We start from the raw sequence: 27,952 nt of genomic DNA, 5'->3' as shown, positions 1-27,952 counted from the left end.
GCCCGAAAACATTCCTTCCCAGGCCAGTCACTGACGTTAAGAAGCAAGAGTGCTAATAGCTATGCAACGGCTGAAGGTCAGGCTAACCGACCCGCGGCGGAACCTGCCCTTGCACGTGATAGGCTGGGCCTCTACACCGCGTCGTTCTTGTACCTCCTCCCCGCCCCGGGCCCGGCGGTCCGAGTGGAACCGCGGGACAGCCCGAGCCTCCCGGCTCCGTGCCACGGCCAGCCATGGCGCTGCTGGGCGCTCTCGTCTGCTGTCTGCTGGCCGCCTGGCACGGCCGCCCCGGCCTCGGCCTGCCCCTGGCGCCCGCTGGCGGCCGGGGTCCCGCTGCGGCGGTGGGTGAGTCGTCCGGGACCCTCTTCCTCCCGGGAGCTGCCGAGAGCGCTGGGCGGGAGCGCCCGGGCAAAGTCGCGGAAAGTGCGCGGGGACAGCTGCGCGCCCGGCCGAGGCTCGGCCAGCTGGGCCCCCGGCGCGCCGGGCGTGGACTGCGGCTGCGGGGCGCGGGGAGGGCGGGGAGGGCGGGGGCGACGGCGACCGAGGGAGCGGAGAACCGGTCGTTGCGCCGGGAGGTGGGGGCTGCGCTGGGGGACATGCCCGCGCCAGTGGGGGCGCTCCAAGGGCGGGATTCCGCCGGCGGGGCATTTGTTTACATCCGGAGTCCTTCTTGCTTTGCTCTGTGGGGAAGGAAGGAAATGCTGCAGGTCTCAGGGAAAAGGAAGCTGGGAGTTGGATGTGTCCCACCTGCCCCAGTCTGCCCGGAGCGGAGCGGGACTGCAGAGTTTCCCTTTCACCTCCCGGGTGTAAATTTCAGTCGCACTCTGCCTTCTGCCCCTCTCCCAATCAGAGAGCGACTCAACACTCAGCCCAGTGGCTGCTGCAGTGGTAGTTGTGTGAGTGTGAGCTGGGACCCGCAGCTCAGCTGCACCTAACTTGTTAGAATTGCACATTTTCAGCCCCATACTGGACCTACAGAATCCAAAACTCTGAAGGTGGGGTCCGACAATCCGCTGTTCAGCAGACTCTCCAGGTGATTCTGATAGACGCTAAAGTTTGAGAATCACTGGTCCAGAATAGATAAATGTTTGATGAGAGATTGTACAATGCCATCTGAGCGTTCAGTTTTAAAAATCAAGAAGCCTTCACCTCCCCGACTCGCTTTAAAAATAATTGCTCTCTTAGAGGAAAAATGAAATTAGAGAAGCAGAGAGCTGTCCCTGAGAGTCGGTACTACGTTAGTGCTGAAACTTCTCTTTCTCTCCGTCTCTGCTCTCTCTCAGGACTTTGGGAATATTCTAGGCAAATGTCTTCTCTTTTTTGGATAGCCGAGTCTTCATGACTCAGCTGTCAGGCAATCTGAAACAAGAACTGTAAATCTGGTTTCCCAATTGTGGCAAAGGTCAGTCATAACAAGATATTGCCCCAAAATGTTTATGTATGCTGGTTTCTGCGTTTATTTAAGCTGGAGTTGTTTTACTTTAATTCCATGACTGTTGAGGATTTTGAGATTAAATGTCTCTGGTCGCATGAGACCAACCAATGGCAAATTCACCTTTTGGATTTTAAGGATCTGACAGCTGAAGGACTCAGTGAACACTTTTCTTGTGACAGCCACAGGTTGAATGACCTACTATTGAAGAGGAAGGGAGGCTGGTAACTGGAGTTCAAAGGTCTGAAGTGAAACTCAGTTTCACAATGCACATTACGTGCCCTATCTTACATGTTTTCCACTTGATGTGAACATTCCTTTCCCCTCCTCCCAGCCCCAAATGCTTGAACTTCCTTTTAAACATCCAGCATGCCTGGCCTCTACTTGCTTATTTTGTATTTATATATTTAAATTTCTAGTCTCGGCTTTCTGCCCTGTCAAGTCCCTATAGTCAAACACCTATTTAAACAACAACCATATGTCCAAACATATGAACTATGATTCATGGGTCCTTTAGGATACATTATAACATTTTCTTTGACTTAAAGATGTTCTGCTTTAATTTTGAGCATTTACCTAGATATATTGAACACACACACAACACAGAGACAGACATTTTTGGAAATCTTTTTAAAGATGGTCTGCAGAACAAGAAAGTAATTATGATATAGTGAAAACAACTTTGGGCTCTGAACCAGGGAACCTGCATTGGGATGTGGGCTCTGCCACAGGCCACGTCATACATGCACACACACATGCACACAGCATTTTATATACAATTCCAGTAAGGGTGGGAAGTGAGACCTCCTGAGGTTCATTATTCATAAATCCCAGGTTAAGAATCTGTCAGAGCTCTGTTTTTGGCTTCTATTTAAAGATATCTCTCAGTGAATCTAAATAATTACCCCCTCATTTCTCTGTCTGGCAATGCCATGTAGTAGGAAGAGGATTAGACAGGAGAGACTGGTTCCAGGTGAGCTTTCATTACTGGGTCATCACGTGATCTCAAGGAAAGCTTGAAACCTGTCTTTGCCTAAATGTCATCATATAGAAATAAAGAATATTTGTTGGTGGCCTGCTGCAGGTGAGGCATATTCTAGATGCTGGAGATATATAAATCCAGGTACTACATTACATCAGAGGGATGTGCCCTTAATACATTTCAAGTTTTGGTTTATAAAAATTGATTTTGTTTATAATCTCATTTTTCTTAATCTTGATAGTATCTGGAAAGTAGATTTTGTCATTATCTGTTTTCATGTGAGGCAGGTGAGACTGAGGATATTTGAATGTGAGCACACACAAAGAGGCAGTGTGTGCTGTTAAAGCCAACATAGACACTGGAGTCAGACATCCTGGATTCATATTTTAGATCTGTTGCAGGTGATATATGTAATTTGAACTTAATCTCTGTGCACTTCAGTTTCTTATCTGTAAAATGGAAATAATAATGAGTTAATACATGTAAAGCATAAAAAACAGTACTAAACATATCATACGTGCTCAATGAATTTTAAGTATTACTTGGAAACGGGGAATTTGAAATTCAGCGTTTGCAGTTACAAAATAATAACAGGAAAATTAACATAGAGCTTACTTGGTTGGTGTCTTACACTTTCTAAGGACTTTATCTCTACTAAGTCACTTAAACCTTACATTATGTACTATTATTATTCCCATTTTACAGATGAAGCAGGTCAAGATCACACAGCTAGATGAGTAGGTGGCGCAGCTAGGTTTGGAAGTCAGACAGTCTGACTCTTCACTGTTAACCATAACACTATACTTGTTAAGGAACCCATGAAGGCCCCCCACCCCATTCAGTTGCTTGCCACACAGAAAGCCAATTACTAAGATAAGGAGGATTATCAAGGAAGAAAGGAAATTTATTGCAGAGGACATCAACAGGGAGGTGGGAGGACTGCCTCATTACCTCTCTCTGGCTTATAGGGTCAGGGTTTTACCTAGAAGGGTAATGAATAGTGCAAATAATGCATGAAGTGAATCAGCATCATTACATGTTTGGGGTGGAGTGCAGGGCACGCACGCACTGTGAGAAATCATACTGGCACATACGTTACATGACCAAAAAATGGTGGGTAAGCCTCTTCAGGGTGGAGATTTTAGTAGTGTAATGAGCTAGGGGGTAATATTGGTCATTCTTTCAGTCTTGTGTGCATGCAGGTAGTGGGGAATAGGTTCATTGTGGAACTGCTTATCTTGACTTCTCTGACCTCTTGGGTACTGTAAGGCCTTGTAATTATCTCCTTATTATTTCTGAAAACAATTCAAAAGGGAGGTGATCAATAAAAGAGAAAATTACAAAGTTCTGGTCAGCAAATCTTACTGGCCTGGGAACTTGAAACATAAAACTGCAAAAAGGCATTTTTTGTTCATGGAGCTGGTTACATACTGTTGTGAGCAGTTTACTATACCTTAACATTCTACAAATAATAAAAATACTGTTTACATTAAAATGAGTTGCATTATCTACTTATTATCTACTTATACTCCAAGGAAAGGCATCCTCTAAGGTGATTCTGAGCTATTGACTGTCTTTACTTTGTGTGCTGGATAAATTATTATCTAAGCTGGCAATAAAGGTTGGGTTATTTTCTGCATTATAGAATAAAATTAATCAAATTACTCTTGCCAATGTTTTCAAATGGTGACTAAGTGCTGAGTTATTAGCTGTAAAGACTATTTTAAGTCTACTTTCTTCTGAATTTTTTGTCTACCACTTTTTATTTGTGAACTTAAATATGTTATAAAATTATTACAGCAATGATGTTGGAAGAAACAACAATCAAAAGATAATCTACCTTTTCCACCTTAACAAATTAACTGTTTTCACTTTATTATCCCAGCTTTGGGTTTTATTCAAGTTTTATCATTTTTGTATGGATAAAAGTTTGCATTCTACTTATTTGCTCTTTGCTTCTGGTATGGTATGTGCTACCTCGTCACCTTTGTTGTGTTTGTGATGTAAATTAGTCATAATCAGAGCGAATTCAAAAACTCAAAGTGTGAAAAAAACTCAATATTAAAACAATTTGAAAATTGTTTATGAGAAGGCAGCAAAATCATATTATATATATAGAAATTATATATAAGCAAACTTGGGGGCCCTTCAGAATGAAGGTTTAGAGTTTGACTCTCATTTATTAGCTGTGTATACTTGGGCAAATGTCCTAATTGATCTAACATTAGTTTCTCAGCTTCTAAAATGAGAATCAGGATTCCTACTTCAGAGAGTAGTTTTGAGAATGAAACGACATAGTACATTTAAATTGCTTATCACAGTGCCTGGCACATGGTAAATGCTTAATATAGAGAGATATTACTATGATTATTTGTTCTATTCCTTCAGTCTCCTTAAGGAAGATTCAGAAAGAGTCTTCCTTAAGATGATTTCTGAGCCATTATGGTATTAAATGGGTTTGGCTTCTTGAAAACCCAATGGAAGCATCCTTCTTAATGACTGTTTTCCCTAATAGTATTAACATTTTATACAAGTGTATGACAGAAGATGTACTTCTGCTAAATAACTTGTAAGAACCACAGGAAATTCCTATTTTTGGCTTAAAGCTAGTATTAAAGATTTATGTTCTTTCAATTTATGTTGAGAGTCAAGGTTATATAAGAAATTGAGTAATCTATATAGTTCCTTGTTCTGCAATCTACTCACCATGCACTCCTAACAAACTGCATATTTCTATGCCAATTTTATACGAGAAGAATGTAAATAATTTCCCAAACCTTAAATTCTACCAAGAGACATGCTATAAGACACAAGATGATCTTATCACTGACCTCCTGGAATAATATCTCCATATATTTTACTATACAAACTTCTCTTGGTTGTGTAGTCTTCCTTAGGTAGTCAGTATTAACTGAGCTCATCAGTTTTGACACACATAAGTGGTAAATTCTTCCTACTGTTCTTTGAATCCTTATCTTCTCACAGGGAAGGGTTGTATTTAACTTTGGACATATGAACATTTAAATTACTAAGGCTTTTCTCCACCATAGGGAGGAACAACTGTCTCTAGTCTCACTGTAAATATTTGTATGAGAATTCCAAAATCAAAAAAGTAGATTTATCAGTATTTTTTTCTAATCAACAGGACAATTTTGGCATGTGACGGACTTACACTTAGACCCTACTTACCACATCACAGATGACCACACAAAAGTGTGTTCTTCATCCAAAGGTGCAAATGCCTCCAATCCTGGTCCCTTTGGAGATGTTCTGTGTGATTCTCCATATCAACTTATTTTGTCGGTATTTGATTTTATTAAAAATTCAGGACAAGAAGCATCTTTCATGATATGGACAGGGTAAGTGATTATAGAAACACTATGAATTACTCAGTATTTATCCACAGTATCCTCAGTTTCGTTAGAATGGTAAATTCCATACAGAGATGAATTACATCATGAGAATTATTTGGGTTAAAAAATACTAGGTCAAATTAATCAACATTATTAGAGATAAGAACAATTTTAGAAGTCATAGTATATTCTTTTGGGGTACAGGCTTAGAAATTTGTTAGTGTTAACAAAGAGATAAATTCATAAACAGTAGACTTGTATTAGTGTCTTGAGGTGTTGATTAATGTGATAATAGGTCTTGATTAAATAATCAAAGGCCAAAAGGCAACAGTGAGAATTAACCAGTCATGGCAATTTTCTAAAGCATCATCTTCAAGTGGTATAACTAACTAGTTCCACTTCAAAGTAAGGAGGTCTGTATTTCTTGCACTTGCAATAATGACCATGGCCAATAATTGTAAAGTGTTTACTTTGTGTTAAGCACTGTTTTAATTGATTTATACATGGTAATTTATTTAATCTTAACAATAAGTATTATTATTATTGCCATTTTACAGATGGGGAAATGAAGGCACTGAGAATCTAACTTACCCAAGCGTACACAGCTAGTAATTGGCAAAACTGGGATTTGAATCCAGTCATTTTGGCTCTAGAATCTGTGCTTTTAATTGCTGTAGTTTTTTTTCTCTTTCATAAATCTTCAATGTGGCAGTGAAAGAGACTGGGACTTTAGGGTTTCTGGTGTATTTTTTGTATTACATTTTTGTTGATTTTCTATTTTATAGAATAGAAAATTCTATTCTATAGCCAGGCATCATGCATAAGTCTAGTGATGCTTTATGAAAACTGATTTGTTCTTTATGATTCTGTCTTTTTTTCAGGGATAGCCCACCTCATGTTCCCGTAGCTGAACTCTCAACAGAAACTGTTATAAATGTGATCACTAATATGACAACCACCATTCAGAGTTTCTTTCCAAATCTGCAGGTTTTACCTGCACTGGGTAATCATGACTATTGGCCACAGGTAAATTTGACATCAGCTTCCAGAAGTGCTTAAAGGATTTTTCCCACCACTAGTGTCAAGATTATGACAACATGAGCCAGTGATAGGGCGTGGGACTGGGTCATGGAGATAAAGTGTGCTCTTAATGCTGATTATCCAAAAAGGCAAAGACAAGTGCTTTGGGGACTTTAAAAGGATTGTTCTGATAATTCATAAAGAGTTGTGTCAATATTGAGTTTTCAGAAGGAAATTACTCAGTTTGTGTGTTATTAATTCCCATTTACCTTCATAATCTTTTTCAGTTTCTCCTTTCTTTTGAATAATGTTCTTGTTCATTTGTATTTCCATGACAGGGTTAGCATGAAAGGTTAATGTTGACAAATATTTACATTTTCCATAATTTCTATTATGTGTACAAAGATCTGCATACTCTGATAGAAGCTAGATTGCGATTAAAAACAAAAACATAACGAACTATCACAAGAACCCACAAGGGAGGTCCATGTTCAAGTCCTGTTTATCTAATTAAGATGTGATTCAAGGACTTTGTGATTCAAGGTCCTGTTTAGAAAATATGTTGCCTGATGTAGCCGGCTCCAACCAGGTTGTTTGATAGATAACCTGTGCATAAAAGCTGGATACCAGTCCTGGTTACAGGGTCCTGTTGTAGTAGTATAGAATCTTAGATTTGTATAAATTCAAGAGATCCCAGAGATTGTTGTTTAGTCCAGGGCTTGGAAAACTGTTGCCTGTGATCCACATTCTGCCTGCTGCCTGTTTTTGTAAATTAAGTTTTACTGGAGCACAGCTATGATTCCATTCATTCTGTGTTGTCTGCTCTTGTGTTATAATGGCAGAGTAGAGTAGTTGCAGTGGAGATGGTATAGCCTATAAACCTAAAATATGTATTATATTACTCTTTATAGGAAAAGTTTGCTGACCACTGGTCCGCATCAACCCTTCATTCTGTAGATGAAAAAACTGACGCCCAGTAATGTTAAGTGCTTGTCTAAGTTTTCACAGGCCCTTAGTGGCAGTGCCTACATTCCATATCTTTCCACCCCAGCCTTGTGTTCAGTTAGACCAACACACTAACATATATCCCCTGCTCTTGCCTAACATATGAAATATTTTCTAAACATGATAACCACTTTCATGCCTCTATTTGTCTACATTTTTCTCTTTGCTTAGGATATCTTTTCCATCTCACATCAAATGGATGATCAGTGGGGGTTTTGAGGTCTTGATTATTTTAGCTAATCTAACCTAAAAATAGTGATTTTGGAAAGTTGTATATGGGGTGGCAGGGCCGTGAGGAGATCAGTTGCTTCTCCCTGGGAAGCCAGGTCCCTTAGATAGTGGTCATCATAGAGAATAAGAAAATTGATAGGAAATAGAGAATAAAAGAATATATAGAGGCTGAGGTATAGTTTTAAAGGTTTATATCAAGATAAAGCAGAGGTACTCAGGAGTCTGAACCACATCTCTGTAAGTAGTCCAGAATTATGGTTAGATTCACATAGGTTTTTGTAATCATAGATATCAATTATCAGTTGCCAGGGTAACAGATTTACATATCAGATAATTTTGGTTGCTATGGGTAACAGGTAGTGGGTTCGGGTCAAAAGTCCTTTTAAAGGGCTTTTAACAAATTTTAATCTATCTAGGTGAACAAACAGATATAAAGTCTTTTAAAAACTAACTTCTAAGTTTTAAGAGATGGTTATCAATAACAAAGAGGTATGGTGGCTCTATATTTCTTTGATCTAGTTGTTGTGGACTTAAGGCAGACAGTCAGGAGAGAGCAGGAAGCCCATCTCTACAAAACAAATTGTTCATAATCACACGGGTGCGTCTCTTGCCGTCTCTTGCCATCTCTTGCCTTGGGGATTCATTGTCTCTGGCTCCCATTCTGTGAGCCAGATATTTACCTGTCTTGTCTTTCAAAAACAGGAAGACTTCACAGATTCTGAGATAACTGGGAAGCCTCTTGGAAAACATTCACACAGGAGCTTTGAGAGCCATCTCAAGGCGAGGCAGCCCTTGATAGGTGAACTAATGAGTTCACATATTCCTTCAGGGCAAAACCCTGCAAACTCCTGCAAACTCCTGTTTCTGTCTTTAATATAGCAATATTGGGCAATACAATAAAATAATGATCTTATAAGCCACATCACATTAATTGCTCAATCCTCTTTCCCCACCAGTTGCACTCTAGGAAAAACTTCAGTTTCAAGTGACTTCTTTGCCCTGGCCTACCATCTTGAGATGGATGATAGTTGAGTCTTTGTGAGTCAGCCTCTCAAATAGTGATCAACTTTTGTTTCTGTTGAGATGTTAGACCACATAGTGCAGAGCTTGGGGACAAATGAGCTCCAGGAAACTGAGGTCACACACATTATTTTTATGTGCCTTCCATGACACTCAGACTGGGATAGTGGAAAGTATGTGTGGTTTAGAGTCCTTAGAATATAAATCTCTAACCTATTCTGTTTCTGATATGTTGGCCAACTTGGGTGATTCACTTATTATCTGTGATCCATAGATCACTCATTTGTAAATAGGAGCAATAATACCTACCTTGCAAAGTTTTTGTGAGAATTAGTGATAAGATATGAAAAGGGCATAGCTTACTACCTGGCACATAATAAGCCCTCAGTAAGTGGGTTGGTGCATTACTGTAGCTTTAAGTAGTGACATGGGATAATCTTCCTGACTCATTTGAAGATTTGTTTCATTTTACTATTTTCTTCTTTTTGTCAAGTCAAATCGTATATTCAAACATATGGATGCTATCTAACTTATATAACATATCTTATTATATATACAGCCAAGGTAAATTGGACAGCCTGTATATCTTTAACTGTTAATTTTTTTCTCTTTCTACCTTATGACTTTATATCAGAAAATCTTCTTTCTATTATTTTACTGCCATCCTTCCACCTCATAGTTTCAGGAATGTCAAATGTAACATGAAAGCTCCCTAATAAATTCTCCTAGAAACTGATATATAAGTTTGGAGAACATTAGGAACAAATATTAATACATTTGATAAGTGCTATTTTTCCCTTAAAACCCCATGTGTGTGCACCACAGCTACATAAACATATATGTAGAGAGATGTGTGTCCCCACCCATTATACAGAAGTAGGTATTAGTGTGGGAAGCCCAGGTGTCCCTTTCTGTTGCCACCCAAAGGAAGCAGTCTGGGCCAGGGTCCCCATTTACTGCCGCACTGGCCGGACTGGTGCCACCAAACCTATGGGTGGATTACTTCCCACTAAACCTCATTTCTCAGCAGTAGTCATGTCACAGCCAAAAAGAAATGGGAAGGAAACATGGTGCAATAGACAGTTGGACTTAAGAGTGATCATGGGTTTAGATCCAGCTCTGATACGGACCAGCTATGCCTGAATAAATGACTTAACTTCTCTGATGCTCATATTTTTCATATTTAAAATAGAGAAGAAAATCTAGAGTGATTTTATGTAATTTTAAGATTTTATATCCACATACTGTACTTTGGCATCCATCCCCAAAGTAAACAAATGGCCGAGACTTTGTGGCTTTTCATTATATGATGATGATGGTGATGATGATGATGATGATGCTTAATCATTTTTAATCAGAATATAGATTGGCCAAGATGCTGTATAATTCTCAGGTAACCCTGATCTCTAACATAAACTCTAAGTATATTTTGGGCAATTAACTCCAACTAAAACAAATCATTTGGTTATTACTTGTCCTGAATGTATCCATATTTTCATGTTTTGGGGACATGTCATAAGAACTGATGTGACTTGGGCATAATCTTGAAAAATAACTAAGTGTTTTGATTAATACTTTAAGGGAACAGGAACAGGTATGTCTCTGGAACAGGTATATCTTACCAATATACAGAAGGAAATGAGGAAAGTGAAGATGGGGGCTTTAGTTTTTAAATATAATTCTTTTTTTTTTTTTTTTTTTGAGACAGAGTGTAGCTTTGTTGCCCAGGCTAGAGTGAGTGCTGTGGTGTCAGCCTAGCTCACAGCAACCTCAAACTCCTGGGCTCAAGCAATCCTGCTGCCTCAGCCTCCCGAGTAGCTGGGACTACAGGCATGCGCCACCATGCCCGGCTAATATTTTCTGTAAATATTAGTTGGCCAATTAATTTCTTTCTGTTTATAGTAGAGACGGGTCTCGCTCTTGCTCAGGCTGGTTTCGAACTCCTGACCTCGAGCAATCTGCCCGCCTCAGCCTCCCAGAGTGCTAGGATTATAGGCATGAGCCACCGCACCCGGCCTAAATATAATTCTTTTAAACATAGAAATAAACATCCAATTTCACAAATGATTTCCAGATTTCTATTCAGTATTTACTAAAAGTTTTGTTTATTTTTCTCTCTAGAGCTTAGAATCACCTTAAAGATATTTTTATGATAATAAAAATAACGTTTTATACTTATTAAAAAATCAATCAAAACATTGATTTAGGCTGCCATAAAGAGACTTATCCAAATCAAAAGCACATGTTTATAAATCTTCATTCAAGGAGTTAAGAAATTTCATGATAGCTTTAACATTTCAGAGGACTTTGTTAAGTTCTAAAATCATCATTTTTTTCCCATTCCCTGGGCATGCTCCATCAGGCCCTGTAATTCAGGCTCAAGCCTGCCTTCAGGCTCTTTAATGAGCGCACTCCTGGCATACCCGGGTCATGCTACAACATGAGGTCTTCTCTGTATTTAGGACTGTGTGGTTCTGTGTCTGTGTTTGTGTCTGAGCCATTGCTTCTGTTTGGATGCCCTTTCTTATTAAATTGGTAAAATCCTTGTTCAAGGCCTGGTTCAAATGTTCTCTTCACCTTTTATCCTGACTCCCTGGGCTGTACTTGATTGTTCTCACTTCTGCACCTCCAGGACCTCTGTGGTAGCACCCAGCACATTGTCTTATAGTCAGTTGATTATATTTTGTCCCCCACTCCCCAACTAAGTTATAAATTCTTTGAAGACCAAATCAATCTAGTATTCATTCTTGCATCTCCAAATGCCTAACATAGCCCTCAGCATTCAAGTAATGTTTAAGTTAATTAATTGTATATCTTTAAAGTTTCAATGGTGGATTTTGTTGTTTGTGGCCAGGATCAGCTGCCTATAGTCTCCAGTAAAGTGTACAATGCAGTAGCAAATCTCTGGAAACCATGGCTAGATGAAGAAGCTGTTCGTACTTTAAGGGGAGGTAAGCAAGAGATTCACTTATCCTTCTTTTGCTTCCATTTTTATTCATATTGATTAAAGATTTAAATAATGTTTGCTTGGACGTGCCAATTCTGGAGAGCCTCTCTACCCAGTGTTTCTGGAGGACAGTGAGTAGTGACACAGCTTGTGACACACGTTGCAAACCTGTTTGTCTTGTAGGGAGCTCCTCCCTTCCTTTACTCCCAGTCAGTAGGTATGTCCTACATGAAGCAAAAGCTGAACTTTGCATTTGAATGTAAACGAAAGTATATGTTTCTAATTGGAAAATAGATTGAGAAGAGAGAATGGACACTGACATTTAAACAAGCAGCACAATTGTATAAAGCAAACAGCTGGTAAAGTGAGGATAACTACGCTTTTAACATAGAGCTTGAGATGCTTGGAAAAGTAATGTGTAATTATTGCACAGTAGAACCTTCCCTAGGTCATGTCTAAAGGTCCCCTGCTCCAGTGGCTCTCAACACAGCATTATATAAATCCCTGACATTTTGTGAGCTTCACTCAGGTGCCTAGTAGTTAAACTAAGACTTTGGTGATTTAAAATTTTGAGACAAATATTAAGTTAATGGCTAGATTTCCGTGAGTTGAAAGTTTTTCTTAAACTTTTGGCTTTGACACGATTTTGTTGTTGTTTTTGTTAGCACTCAGCAAATCACAGTGTATATGAATTTGAGACCTGCTGTCTTAGAATTAGGCCATGGTCCTGATTAATCTAGGGAACTGCATCTAGTCCTGTACCCTCAGACCTGCAGGGCACATGGAGAGCTTGTGCAAGTACAAGGGAGAGCCACAAAGAGTGATCAAGATGCCTGAAGAGACACTCCAGATGCTAAGGAGGCTCAGCTTAAAGTAGACAGGGGCAGGCAGAGAAAAGATGACACATGGAATCCTGGCCCTAAGGAAGAGTCATGTGAGTGTCACACTGATACCCCTTCCAGTGATATCTGTCAAATCTCCAGTTAAACACTGGAGTGACATATTAAAGTTGAAAGTCATAAAAAGCTTTCTGTGAATATCTTAAACACAGAAGTGATTTGGAACAGAGATGCTCTGCATCAAGTGCCTCAAATTTGTCATCTCAGAGCCCCTAGTGAAAACTATTGTTATCTTCTACTAGGGCCTAAATGGCAGCTTTTCAAAAATAACTTCCAACAAATTCAAACCTATCTGCCTTGCCACTATGACAGTAAAAATCATAAGGTGTTATGACTACAGGGAAAAATAAAGGAAATTAAAGACGCAGTTATTAGCTGTGACTGAAAGTTAAAGGAAGGCATGGTGCTGAGTGGGCCCAGGACACAGAAAGCCAAGCAAAGATCCCAATGACCAGCTCTGAAAGTGTCATTGCAGCAGACCCTCGGGTGTTCTGTCACCACTGGTTCAGAGGCAGGACTAGGGTGATGCCTCCAAGTGTCTTCTCCGCTGGGATTGTAGCAGCTCTGGGTTAGCTGATCTTTTTTTTCCTTCAGTGGTCTCCAGTAAGATCCATGTGTGTTGCCATTCTTTGAATTCTCTATTACACAATATCTCTCCTCTTACCTCATTAGTCATATAAAAGTAGGGGTCAATGTATAAATCTTTCTTTTATAAAAATCAGTCTCATTGCTTACTGCATTTCTTTTCATCTGAATATTGGATACAACTCTTGTTACCTCAATATGTGAAAGTGCCAGCATTGGCCCTGGCACATAGTAGGTTTTCAATCAATGTTTATTATATCTGATTCCTTTCTAATGACAGCCTATATATATATCCACACTAAACAGTGAGAAATGAGTGTGAGCTTCCCAACTATACTGTAAGCCTTAAGAGTTTGCTTTCGCAATGTCTGAATATGTGTGTATGTGTGTTTCAAATTGTTTTTATAGGTGGCTTTTATTCCCAGAAAGTTAGAACTAATCCAAACCTTAGGATTATCAGTCTAAACACAAACTTGTACTATGGCCCAAATATCGTGACCCTGAACAAGACTGACCCAGCAAATCAGTTTGAATGGCTGGAAAGTACACTGAACAGCTCTCGGCAAAATAAAGAACAGGTATGTCCCACAGACCAAAATCATCAGGATATAAACAGAAAATTAAATTTGTGTATTTATTAAACTTGGGGCAGACTCAGAGATGAATAAGAGTATTAGAATTTGAAGATGTTTTCACATGAAACACATTATAAATTCATCTCTTCTGTTTCTTTTTATTTTGCTTTGCTTTTACTGCTTTTAGGATTAATGGACACCTATTGATATAAAAAGAGGCCAATTCAAAAAATTATAACCAGGGTCATAGTTACCTTATATCATTAGAGTAGTATAAATGAGACAAGTGCAAATATAGTGACCTTAATAGTTTCATGTTTCATCTCTTTTTTTGTCATCAATAGGAGAGGTGGGATATTTACTTTCTAAATTTTAATTAATACACTTTCAGTCTTAGATATCCAAATGTCATTTAGTTATGATGAATGTGCAAAAATATCCTCATGCATCCTCCTTGTGTTTCTTTCTCCAGGTGTACATCATAGCACATGTTCCAGTGGGATATTTGCCTTCGTCAAAGAGCACCACAGCAATGAGAGAATACTATAATGAGAAATTGATAAATATTTTTAGAAAATTCAGCGATGTTATTGCAGGACAATTTTATGGGCACACTCACCGAGATAGCATTATGGTTCTTTCAGACACAAAAGGTAATGTGATGTTCTGTTTGCATATCCCCAGTCCAAGAGGCTAGAGCAAAGCAGTGAATATCCAGTACATTTACTGATTCAGTACATTAAAAGTTTTGTTATAAAACCTGCTAGCATTAGCCTTTTCTGAGTTACCTTTGATAATTATATGACGAGTATTCAAATCATAAGATGATTTGAACTGGGTTTCAACAGAAGCTCCTATTAGCTCCACGGGGCCAGCATTATTTATTAGCTATCAACACAAAGGCTTCTGCAACCCTCAACTACCCCAAAATTTCATCTAGATCTTTGAGTTTAGAGAAATATTACTATTTGTTATTAACCTGCTAGACTCAAGTTGCTTTGGGTATGATTTGTTCATTTCTCAAAATTTAAAAAGCAAAGCATATCTTACATAATAATTTTAAATAAAATATATTAAACTCTTACTTGTAAGCCCTTATTGACATTGTCAACTACTCAGCATTAAAAGAAAAATATTAATGATAGAAGAAGCTCTAGTAAGAAACTGACAGTTAACCAAGATAAGAGTTCTCATTTTATAGTAGTCAGAGAAGAGAAAAATCAATATGCATTTTTTTTCAGTAATTGGGGAACATTTTTGAAATGTACACTTCTCATCTAGGATGAATTGGCTTGGTAAAAATGACCACTTTTCATCATTTGATATATATATATATTTTAACTTGGAAAGAAATTTACTCCTGTAATAGATATTTATAAAACATGGTGACACTTTAATCAAATTCTTATTATGTAATTACTGGAATATTGTTTTAGGTAGAGGCACTGAAAAAACTAGTTTTCTATTTGTATTTTTGCGTGTTATTTGTGATAGACTCGTTTTTTTATTATGAAAAATTTCATACACATAGAAAAGCAGAGAAAATGTTCCAGCAGACCTCCCATGCACTTATCACTCATATTCAACATCTATGAAGATTTTTCCACATTTTCTTTGCATAACCCATTTGTATTCTTTTTATTTTTTCCTGAAAAATTTGAAAATGAATCTCAAACATCTATTTAAGCCCTATAGTCATTGCTAAAATATATGGATAATTTACATAATCACAATAACATTAACTTACTTAACAAAACCAACAATAATAAATATTTCCCCATTTTCTCAAAATTATCTCTTTATAGTTGTAAGACTACATCAGTGATCACACAGCATTTTGTTCTGTCTCTTAATTTCTTAATCTGGAACTTGTTTATATTTTTAATATAGTTAAACTTGATTTAAAAAATATATATGTTTATATGCATATTTTTTTCCAGGAAGTCCAATAACTTCTTTGTTTGTGGCTCCTGCTGTCACACCAGTGAAGAATATTTTAGAAAAACAGACCAACAACCCTGGTGTCAGACTATTTCAGTATGATCCTCGTGACTATAAATTATTGGTAAGTTGGCAGATTTCAGAGTTGACCCCATATTTATGCATGTCTTTGCAGTTTTCATTAGTTTAGTTGAATGTTTCTCGGCACAGCTATGAGAGATGTATTTTATGTTGAAATCTCATGATGTCCTTATTTTTTATTCTTGGAATATTTGTCAGAACTTTCTAAGTGTGGGCTGGTAACATTAGCCTTTGGGAGGCTGTTTCTTTCCTTCTAAGGATTTCACATTTATTTAGATGAAGCTTTCATTGGATGGTGTCATATTTGAGGACTTGTATACATATTGAAACTTTTCACTAAGCCATATTAATTCCTTCTCTCTGGAACATATCTATTAAGAAGAGTGTAGGTTCTGGACCTGTACTCTCTCTCATGGGCCATATTACTAAACTTCTCTGTGTCCCAGATTATTTCTCTGTAAAATGGGAATTAAAATATTACTGAATTCACTGAGTTGCTATGAGGATTCCATGAACAAATCTGTATGTAAAGCACTTAGAAAAATGGTTGGCCCATACTAAATGCTCAATAAGTGTTAACAAAAAAAAATTATTTTACAGAAAAAATTTGAGTTGAACATTTATGTTTGAGACAGAAGTTCTCTGGAACATGCTCATGTCTCTATGCTTTAGAACAATCGAGCACAACAGGTTGGCCATTTAGCTTATGGATACTTCAGTTTGGGTAATTGCCTCTTCCTACAAATATAATTTTAAAAATAATTCACATCAATTACAACTAGGGTTGATATAATTTTACTTTTTTCCTAAACAAATTTAAATAGGAGATGGCTCTATTATTCCACATAATAACAGAAGGAGGAGGTAGGGCAACAGAAATCTAGTTTAATCCATAAATGTTTGATTATTTGGAGAAATAAAATAATTGATAAAATATAGTCCAAAGGATTTTTTTTTACAACTATTAGTTCCCTTTTTTTGGATCTGAACCTCAGATAGATACATACACACATATGTCTATATGTGTATGTGTGTATATATGTATATGTATATATACATGTACTGCCATGGAAAGATTTTTCCCCATATAGCACCAAATAATTTTTATTTAAAATTTTTTTTTCTTTCCTCCATTTATAAGTCACAAGGAGCCCCTCCCTTGCTAAAGTGTCACTCAAGCCCCCCTCATGTCACTCTAAGCCCCCCACTAATGTGTCGCAGAGAGCCCTTCCCCACCATGTGTCACACGGAGTCCTTCCCCTCTCACGTGGTACACAGAGCCCCTCCTGTCACGTGTCACATCTAGCCCCGCTTCCACCAGAGTTTCACAGTGAGCCCCCGATGTGTCACACATAGGCTCTCCCCCGACACATGTATCACACTGGAGGTCACGTGTCACATGAAGCCTCTCCACCCAGGTATCACACAGAGCCCCTCCCGTGCCGATGCACCCCGTAGAGTCCCGCCTCCTGTCATGTTCGCACAGAGCCCAGCACCCTACCCGTGTGTCACACAGAGCCTCTCACTCCTTTGTCACGCTCCCTCCTTGCCCCACTTTTGTATCACATGGAAATTCCCCTCCACCTATTTTTATACCAAGCACCTACCCCATTCATGTGTCACACGTAGTCCCCCAATCTCATGCCACACTGATCCTTCCTCCACTCTTGTGCCACTTGTAACCCCTCCCTCTTCACAAGTGCTACACTGAGCCCCTTCCCCCAAGCATGTGTCATACTGAGCCCCTCCTCCATCTGTGTGTCTCAGGGAGTCCCCCTCATTGTCACACTGAGTCCCTTCCCCATCCATGTGTCACCCTGAGGCCCTTTTGCACTCACATGGCTCATGGAGCATCTCCCCTAACGTGTCACACTGCATGTGACCCTGACCCACTTGTGACTTAGAGCTCCTCCCCATCCGTGTGTCACACTGAGCCCTTGCCCACTCGTTTGTCATACCTAGCCTCCATTCAGGTGCCATACTGAGTCCTTCCTCCACACGTAATTCACACAGATCCTCTCTCCCCTCCCATGTACCAAATAATTTTTAAAATACAAAGCAGTTTGTACAGTAAGACTCCATTTTTTTTTAAAAGGCCAGAAAGTTAAGTGGGTATGCATATTCTAAATATTTATGTTTACTTTGTACGTAAAGTCTAGAACAACACTATTGTGCTGGTAAATGTCTTACAACTGGCTCGTTGAGGGAAAAAAATGTCTTGATTTATAGTGTTTGCCAATTTCCTTGATCGAAATCTTCCTGTCTTGGACAATTTCAAGCAACCAAAGTGACATAAGCTGACTCACAACATTCCTAAAACTGTGACAACCAGCTTTTTGTGAGCTGGTACAAACTACTCTCTAGCATACTACTGATTTATACAAATGATTAGGAATGGCTACCTCTGAGGTTGTGTGAATTGATCCTCACACCTCAGCCTCCTGAGTAGCTGAGACTACAGGTGTGTACCACCATGCCCAGCTAAATTTCAAATTTTTTTGTAGTTATAGAGTCTCACTATGTTGCCCAGGCTGGTCTTGATTTCCTGGCCTCAAGCAATCCTCCCACCTCGTCCTCCCAAAGCGCTAGGCTTATAGGCATAAACCACTGTGCCTTAGCTGAGACTTTTTTTTTTTTAATCAAGCCTCTTTTTCTTTAAAACTAATTCCTGGTTTATTTTTATGTTTTTATTTTTATTTTTTTTGAGACAACATCTCGCTCTGTTGCTTGGGCTAGAGTGCCATGGCGTCAGCCTAACTCACAACAACCTCAAACTCCTGGGTTCAGGTGATCCTCTTGCCTCAGCCTCCCTAGTAGCTGGGACTACAGGCATGTGCCACCATGCCCGGCTAATTTTTTCTATTTTTAGTAGAGACAGGGACTCCTTCCTGCTGAGGCTGGTCTTAAACTCCTTACCTCAAGTGATGTCTTGCCTCGGCCTCTCAGAGTACTAGGGTTATAGGTATGAGCCACCACGCCCAGCCTCTTGCTTTGCTTTTAACGACTATAATTTTAAATTAAGAATGTCACATAAATCGTAATGTGGGCTATTATTGTTATACAGTGCTTCATGTGCCAAAAAATAAACCAGGCTTTGTTACTGTTTTTAACTACAGGATATGTTGCAGTATTACTTGAACCTGACCGAGGCAAATCTAAAGGGAGAGTCCAACTGGAAGCTGGAGTATATCCTGACCCAGACCTATGGCATCAAAGACTTGCAGCCAGAAAGTTTATATGGATTAGCTAAACAATTTACAATTCTAGACAGTAAGCAGTTTATGAAATACTACAATTACTACTTTGTGAGTTATGACAGCAGTGTAATTTGTGGTAAGATATGTAAGGCCTTTCAAATTTGTGCAGTTATGAATCTTGATCATATTTCCTATGAAAATTGTCTCAGACAATATTATATAAAGCACTGTCATTAGTACTTCACAGTTCATGTTCATGGAAAATGTAACATTGCTCTGTTTCTAAGATCAGTTTGTGGGGAATTTTATGCATATCCTTGTGAATTACTGAGTTGGCAAGCAGAATTCTTATCTTTATTTTCTTTTTGTGATGCCTAAATGTAGATATCTTTAGCATTCTAAATTTTTATTATATCGCATATATTTAAACTGCCCATTAATAAAATGATGCTTAGATGTAAATATCTGATCTTCAAGTTTATATAATTATGTCTAATTTATGCTCTTGTTGAATTTGTCATTTATACAATAAAGCAAAGGACTTTTTCCTAAATATGATGAAGTATTCTTAATATGATAATTTTCAATCTTCTAATTCATTCTTGTTAAAACCTCATGTATAAACTAGGTTAACACTTTCAATGCACGATCTTCTCTTGGGAAAATACCAAAGTCTGGGTTAGGGCATTGCTGAGTCTATAAAACATCATGGGGCAGGTATTGCCTAGCTTTCTTCCTTCTGTGAGTCTTTGGCACTACTAACTTTTAAGGGTGAGAATGTCAGAAGTTTTACTTATTGCAACTTCAGTACTAGTGCAAGGCCTGGTTCCTAGTCCAGTGCCCAGTACCTAGTAAATAATTGTTGAAATGAATTGAAAGCTGTGTCTGTTTCTCAAAGAAATATGCTAGCAAGCAGTGGTGGCATTTTCTTTGTCATGATATTTCAAGAGAGGATAAAAATGAATTTTTATTTAAGGAGATTGTTTTTAGGGCTCTCCAATGGCTAGCTCAAGCTGTTTCCTGCTTCTAGACAAACTGGGAGAATTAAAGTAGAGGAGAGAAGGGGGAGGCTGAGGGACTTAGGGAAAGAGAAGATTGTATACCCCAGTACTTTGGCTTGCTGGAGAGAACTGTTAAAGGAAAAAAATTCCTCATGACACTTGTTAAAGATGGTAAGGCAGACTGTATTCAAGGCAGGCCATGGTGATGGGTGTTGGGGCCACTGCAACAAAATCCTGCAGTGGGGGAGAAGGAGTGGACTCAATTCTGACTGCCATGACGTCAAGCAGGGATTTATAACCAAGAAGCAGGGTAAGGGTCAGTGGATGGAAAATTACTAGGAGGAAACATGAAAGAAAAGGCAGGCCAGCATGCTGAAATACCAAGGGTGGTCAGATAAGGGTGGGGGATTTTTCCTATTCCTATTCCTATTCCTAAACTGACTTAGCAGAATTCTTGCTCAAACTGGATTGGTAGAAACAGAAATGGAAGCACAGTGTTGACCTAGTCGAACAGAAATCAGAGAGGCCTGATTAAAGTTTTGGTTAAAGACCACAACATGCAATCAAGACATACAATCAGCAACCTTAGGTTGAGGAGAGTGGAACTCATCATCCTCATAACTGGCTTGACTTGTTATATTAAAATGACCTTTAGACACAAGATCTCATCATAATGAAACCCAACTGTCCTGATTTCCAGAGGGCTGAGAAAATAAATACTGATATTACAAAATAAAGACACTACATCTAAGGAATTATCACTATTAATTAGAGAAATTTTTCTTTTAATTTTTAAGTTTAAAAAAATTAGTATGTTTTAGAAGTGAGAATACTAAAACAAGGCAAAAATTAATTGTTATAAAATAATCACATCATTTAGAAATCATCATGCCTGCAATTGTATTTGAAGTTGGTACTTTCAAATGACTAGATCATGTATTCATATATTCCTATACGTAGAAGTTCTAAGATAACAAGTTTGTACCATATAAGGAAAAATTTTAAAACAGTGAAAAGCAAGGATGGTGTGAGCTGACTTGGGAAGCGAGTCCAGGCTCCAAAACAGAACAAGCCAGTAGGACTTGCAGGGTTATCTGTGGTGGGAACTCCTGCATTTGTGGTGGTGTTGGGCAATCAACATTTAGGGACCATACTACATTATTCCAGAGTTTAAAATTTTTAATGGTACCTTTTGTATTCAGTTTACTTTCATCTTAAAATAGAAATAAATGATCTTAAAATCTGAGTGATATTTAGGGACATTATCAGTATTTAAATGAACTTTTTCATTCTAAAATCAGAGCATGTTACAATTTTTATTGTGATTTATTTCATATTATGTCCATATATATAATGAATTTTATTATGCCTACAGTGAAATTTGTCTTAATTTTCCTCTGCTTATTGACGGTGCTTTGGCAATTTCATAAACTACATCCAGCTTAGATTTTTGAAACTGCTACTTTGAAAACAGTTAAGAGTCATGTATAAAATATCTGGGGAAGCATTGTTTGTAATAACAACAGTAAGAACAACAAAAAAACCCCCAAACCTCTAAACCACTTAAATATACATCAATAGGAGAATGGATCAATAAAATATTGTTAATTCAAAATGAGGAATATTTAGGAGGCTGAGGTGGGAAAAATCATTTGAGCCCAGGAGTTTGAGACCAACCAGCCAGGGCAACATAGCAAGACCCCATCTCATAAAAAAAAAGAATGTGAAATACTATACAGAAGTGAAAACAAACATGAATAAATATCACAAGCCTGATAATGAGGTAAAAAAAAAAAAATAGTTGCCAAAGGACAAATACAATATAATACCATTTATATCGAACTTTAAAAGTGCAAAGATAGAATAAACTGCTTAGAAAAATATGTAGTAGACCAAAAACAGATGTATTGGTAAAATAAATATAAAACACAGTACAGGAGAGTTGGAGGATGGTGAATGGGAGAGTTGATTGGGGAGAGATACATAAAGGAATATAACTGTATCCTGGCTTCTTGATGTTTGCCTTATTTTTCTTCATATATTTTGTATATATTAAATATTAAGTAATCACTTTTGGTAAGGAAAAATGGAGGTCCAGCCTTTAAAAATGATGACTTTGGCTCTTCTAGGGAGAACGAGTTATGGTGAAAGCATGGAGACATTGAGGGGTTTGACGTGGTCAGGCTGACAGGGGGTTGTAGTTAGGCTGAGGAGGTGGCAATGGAGAGAGGTAGCTCCATTCATCACATAATTTGGAAGTGGAAGCAGCGGGATTTGTTGGTGGCATGGATACACGAGATGAAATATAGAAAGAAGTAAAGAATGACTCCTGGATTTTTGATGGAGCAACTGGTAGATGGTGGTATCATGAGGAAGTTTGGATTACTAGAAGAGGAGAGGGCTCATGGGGAGGGTATCGGGGCAGAAGGATAGATTAAGAATCTCATGATGTGTTACAGCTAACCCAGACTACCCAGCAATCCCTCCAGTTTGCTAAATGCTTTGCTGCTCTAATTATCTCTAAATTGAGGACATTTAACATTTCTTTTTAAGAATAAATTAGTATCCTGTGGGAGCAGCCAAACCAACTCAGACTCAATCTACTACTTTGGTTGTTTCTACTCTATTTAAATTTTGTTAGGAATAAACATGACTTACTTCTAGCAGTGTATCATCTGCCCGCCTCGCTGCTGGTATTGCCTAAACCAGGGGTGAGGCACCTTTTCGTGTTAGAAGGCTGCATCCATTTAGCTGTAATCAAATAATGCTGCATTCAAGAAGCTTCAACTAGATGTACTTTAAAATGTATATTATTTTATAAAAATCTAACTACTATATACTTAATACTTTCACAAAATGAAAACTATTTGTTAATTTTAAAGACAACTAAACTTGTAATGACTTTGTTGTGTCTGCATTTTGTTGGAAAGCATTTGAATATTTGGTTGCAGCATGGAGTCCACAGTTGCAGTTGATCCTCTAGATGGGCATCAGTCATTTGTGACCTTACAGGAGTCTTGATTTGGGTTAGGTAGGAGAATGTAGATTCGCAGCAATAAGTGGTTGAAAAGCAAGAAAACATTTTATGGGCAGGTTGTTGAAACGTGGGTATTCTGTAGTTTTTCATATTGCAGTCGGATCTTTCTTAGCATCAAACAATGACTTTAAAATGTCATCTACCGAGAGCTCTATCAATTCCATCTGCAGTTCTTTAGGTGCCTTGGTGATGCCAACTAGGTGAGGCTGAAATGCTGATATGAGTGTGATGTTATGATTTTCAAAGTCAGTGAAACTGAATTTGAAAATCATAACTTTTTTTTTTTCTCCAGTTCTCTGAATTGGAGAATTAGAATTAGGTCTGTAACAGCTGAGTATCCTTCAAATGATTAGCATATATCATTCTACTCATCAGTGACCTTTGCTAACTGGGGAAAATGTTCATCTGAAATTTCCTTTTGACCTGGGTGTGGTGGCTTATGCCTGTAATTCCAGCAGTTTGGGAAGCTGAAGTGGGAAGATCACTTGAGGCCAAGAGTTCAAGACCAGCCTGGGCAACATAATGAGACCCCATCTCTAAAAATAAAAAATGAAATTTCCTTTTGAAGACGTGTTATGGAAAAAAAAGATAGGTTTTTTTTTTTTTCAAAATGCTTGGATTTTTTGGCCACATATCGTATATAGACTTTGTTTTGCCCCACAAAGAAATATTTAAGTTGTTTTGATTGGACATGATATCACACAACAATGCCACATTCCAATAGAAATCTTTCAGTAATTCACATTGCTGCTTCTATTCTTCATAAAATTTAACTATCTGTTCTCATAGAGACAACATTTTGGCTAACACCTGTTCCTGTGATAGTCAATGCAGTTGAGAATGATATAGCAAATCCACACCGAATACCTCATCCTTCAATTTTAGCATGTTTTGAAACTGCATTTGAAGGAATATAGTTAATGATACTTATAACTTGTTGCAAAGTGTCACTTAAAATAGTAGCTTTAGTAGAGAGATTTTGCTGATGCAAGATACAATGAAAAGAGAGTATCTGGATCTGTTAATACTTTTTTTTTTATCTGTACAATAAACCCTTCATGTTTTCCTGTCATGGAAGGTGCACTCACTAAATTTACCAAATTCAGTCCAATTTTACAACCTTTATCTTGAAAGTTACTGAAGATGTCTGTTCCCTCTGTTCTGATTGCAAGAGTGCCTAAAGCATGTAACTCTTTTTAGCAAAGAAAATCTTCTGTTATGACCTGAATGAAGTATAACGCCTGCTCTGAGTCAGTAGTATCAGTTGATTTATCCAAAGCAATTGAATAATATATATTTTCTTTTGAAGTATTGCATGAAGTTGTTCTGTTATGTTGAAGGCTAATTCATGCTGCCCATCACTCATGCTTCTCCTTGAAAGAGGCAGTTAGTTGTTTGTACTTGAAACGTTATTGGGATCTAATCATGCTACAGCTTCAACAATGTGTTTTTTCACAATTTCTACATCACTGAATGGCTTCCCCTTTTTTCAAAGTAAATAAGCTACTAATAAATTGCTCCAGTGGCATTATTTCCAGATCTTATTGATGCTTGAAAGAATTTTCTTTGCTTTTCATCCTTTAATTTCTGCAATATAACCTTTTCTACCTCTCCCTGTAATTAAAATATCTGTGGTCTGTATGAGTGTTATAGTGCTGATGAGCGTGGAATTTCTTTAATGTTGGTATTGCAGTATCACAAAGCAAGCAAATCATCTTATCTTTAGTAGAAACAAGATAATATTGCAATTCCCAGTCCTCTTTAAGAAATCTGTTTTCTTCCTTCAGCATTCTCTTGGTCTTCGTCTTTTTTGACATGATGAGCTGATAAGCAAACAGAATTTAAAAAATACAGACCAGCATATTCAACCCCATAAATCCTTGTTAATCAGCCTCATGTGGTAGTGGTACCAGCCAGTGGGAGAAGTTAGAAGTAAATCATGAGCACAGCAGCCGTCAGTTTAGCCCTTATGGCTTATTAATGTTCTAATTGTGCCAGTCAATCTGGGAGGATTATTTCATTAAAAATTATTTTATTCTTTGGCATTTTAAGTAAGTTCATTTTAAAAATAAAATAAAAATATAAAAGATGAACAAAAATGTATTATTAAAAATAAAAGGATGTGTTCTATAAAATTCAGATTCAGCCAAAAGGTTGCATTTAGGGACCTAGAAGGCTACAAAGGTCACAGGTTCTCCACCTCTAGCCTAAACCACTCTAGACAAATGTTGAGGACATCTAAGGGAAGAGAAAATAGTTTTAATTCAATTAAGAGATGATGAGCCATCTCTTCTTTTGGTGAAAAATGAATTTCCTTATTCTATAGAATCCCCTACTTAGATTGCATCTCCTTGGAAGAAGTTAGGTATATTAGCATAATGTAGGTTAGTTAACCACTCCACGAAACACTGGAAAAAATAATAAAGTATGAATATGATGAGTATCATTTCTATTTCTATAACTTCAGTCTTTAAAGGCATACCTGAAGTTCCTGTTTTACAAAATTATCCTCATTAAACATTAGCATGATTCAGCATCCTTATTAATAGAAGGAATTTCTTTCTACAATATGTATTTGCTATTTAATTAAATATGTTAAATCAGTATAAAACTTCTTTATCTTTTATTGTAAAAATTCAAGTCTTTTGCATTCTGTTCTATATATAACACATTCCCTTTTGAAAGTTTGGTGTCCTCTGACATTATGCACTGATGAATTGGGAAGATGACTATGGATAGCTCCTGACCATTGCCTTGTAGGCCTTGAGGACATCTTTTCACACAAGACCAGGGACTGATGTGGCACTATTGGTTTCTGTGCCTTTTCTCCTGCCTCAGTGTCATCCATGCCTACTCCTAACATCTCCCACCACCACCCTATGTTCCAAATCATTAAAATGTATTGTTTGTCAGTTTCTAAGCACAAATGCAATTACTCATATCTTCACTTTTGCTCATATTGTTTCTTTTCCCCCTCCAAACTACCCCATTTCTTCCTTTCCCAAACTATTATTTTTTCTAAAGGACCCAACACAAAAGTTAGTTCTGTTATCAAAGTTTATCTAACCTTTTCAGACAATCTTTTCAAGGCCATGATAGGACTTTAATTAAAGTCATTAATGCCATCAATCATACCTCCTTTTCTCCATTTCCCTCATCTCCATTAATTCTGGGCTGTGCTTTACTCAACTTTGTATTTCTATTGCTGAACACAGTGCTTGAAAGATAGGTAAGTGTGTGTATTTATCTGCTCAGATGCCATAATAAAATACCACAGACTGCATGGTTTAAACAACAGAAATTAATTTTCTCACAGTATTGGATGTTGGAAGTTCAAGATCAAGGTGCAAGCAGGCTTGGTTTCTGGTGAGGCCTCTCTTACTGGCTTGCAGACAGCTGCCCTCTCTGGGTGTCCTCACATGACTTTTCTTTCTCTGCACTTGCAGAGAGAGAGAGAGAGAGAGAGAGAGAGAGAGAGAGAGAGAGAGAGAGAGAGAGAAAGAGCCCAAGAGTGAATGAGCAGTGGTCCCTTTCTCTTCTTATAAGAACACTAGTCCTACTGAATTAGGGCCCCACCCTTACAGCCTCATTTAACTTTAGTTACCTCCTTAGAGACAAATCACCAAATACAAGCACATTGGCGGTTAGGGCTTGAGCATACGAATTTTTAGGTGGATACAATTCATTTCATAACAATTAGCTTTATAATAAAGAACAGTAATGAATTATATTTTGTTTCAGGGATGTTTTTCTCAATTACTTACTGATGTCTGAATTCTTTAGGAACAGATAAAACTTATCACTGAAAAGTAGACATTAAAAGGTTTAAGATGGAAATGTTAGACTGAGGCAATACATTGAAACTTACACTAAAGTAAAATGAGTTGATTAGTCAGCCATCCCATGTAACTGAGTGCACCCTCCTTCTAGTTAGACAGAGAAGATGGATTCTGGCATTGGTGGGTTGGGGAAAGGGAATAGAAAGGAGGTAGGGATACTGGGACATAAGAAAGGACAGGTAGCATGTGATCTCATGTTCTGGTGGTGAGGAGGGCATAGTCACTAGGAGGTTATGGGGAGGTGATGTGATAAGGTTATAAAGGTCAGAGCTTCTAGTTAGACACATGTGAGACTGATGCTTGCTCCTTCACTTTTTTTCATTGCAATCAAGATACTTTCCTACCTGTTATTCAATCTGTTTGATCAATTACATGAGGGTTATAATACCTAATTTATCACGTTGTAGAGATTAAATGAAAATGTAAAGTGTACACCCCAATTTCTGGACATAGTAATCATTATGAAAAGTTACAAATATTAATATTATTTTTAACATTATTAGATGCCTGAAGGAAATAGAGTGGATTTGACAGTGACATAGATGAGTACAGAATATGGAGGCTGAAATTAAGGAAAACAAAACCTCATACTTTGCAGTGTTGCTCTGGGAAACATTCATGTATATATTAATACAAGTCAATTCATAACTGTTGTGCTTTGTATGGCACAATTTTCTCCACATATACGTATCGAGTTCTGTTAATGTTCCAGGCACTGTCCTAGGTGCTAGTGATATAGCACTCAGCAAAACAAAGACTGCTGCCCTGGGGAAGCTCACTCTGGCATATGCATTAGTGCAACATCTG

At 37.9% G+C, this 27,952-nt stretch overlaps 1 protein-coding gene across 1 annotated transcript; it reads left to right on the top strand.

The window, feature by feature from the left end:
• The first annotated feature begins 122 nt into the window (after positions 1 to 122).
• Positions 123 to 19,821, top strand: SMPDL3A (sphingomyelin phosphodiesterase acid like 3A). The gene is made up of 8 exons (XM_012777525.3): positions 123 to 345; positions 5,560 to 5,773; positions 6,649 to 6,793; positions 11,898 to 11,994; positions 13,883 to 14,052; positions 14,522 to 14,702; positions 15,990 to 16,114; positions 19,188 to 19,821. The coding sequence occupies exons 1-8, from the start codon at positions 234 to 236 to the stop codon at positions 19,503 to 19,505; spliced, it is 1,362 nt and encodes a 453-aa protein (XP_012632979.1). The 5' UTR covers positions 123 to 233; the 3' UTR covers positions 19,506 to 19,821.
• Positions 19,822 to 27,952: the final 8,131 nt, after the last annotated feature.

Source organism: Microcebus murinus, chromosome 5 (genome assembly GCF_040939455.1).
Source record: "Microcebus murinus isolate Inina chromosome 5, M.murinus_Inina_mat1.0, whole genome shotgun sequence".
Lineage (NCBI taxonomy): Eukaryota > Metazoa > Chordata > Mammalia > Primates > Cheirogaleidae > Microcebus > Microcebus murinus.
Note: the sequence above shows the minus strand (reverse complement) of the source record. Positions and strands in the feature narration are given on the sequence as shown.

Excerpts from the sequence above, each read along its gene's own strand:
- SMPDL3A (XM_012777525.3), top strand. The coding sequence starts at position 234 with ATGGCGCTGCTGGGCGCTCTCGTCTGCTGTCTGCTGGCCGCCTGGCAC. Across the intron at positions 346-5,559 it reads GGGTCCCGCTGCGGCGGTGG|GACAATTTTGGCATGTGACG; the intron begins GTGAGTCGTCCG and ends TCTAATCAACAG. Across the intron at positions 11,995-13,882 it reads TGTTCGTACTTTAAGGGGAG|GTGGCTTTTATTCCCAGAAA; the intron begins GTAAGCAAGAGA and ends TTGTTTTTATAG.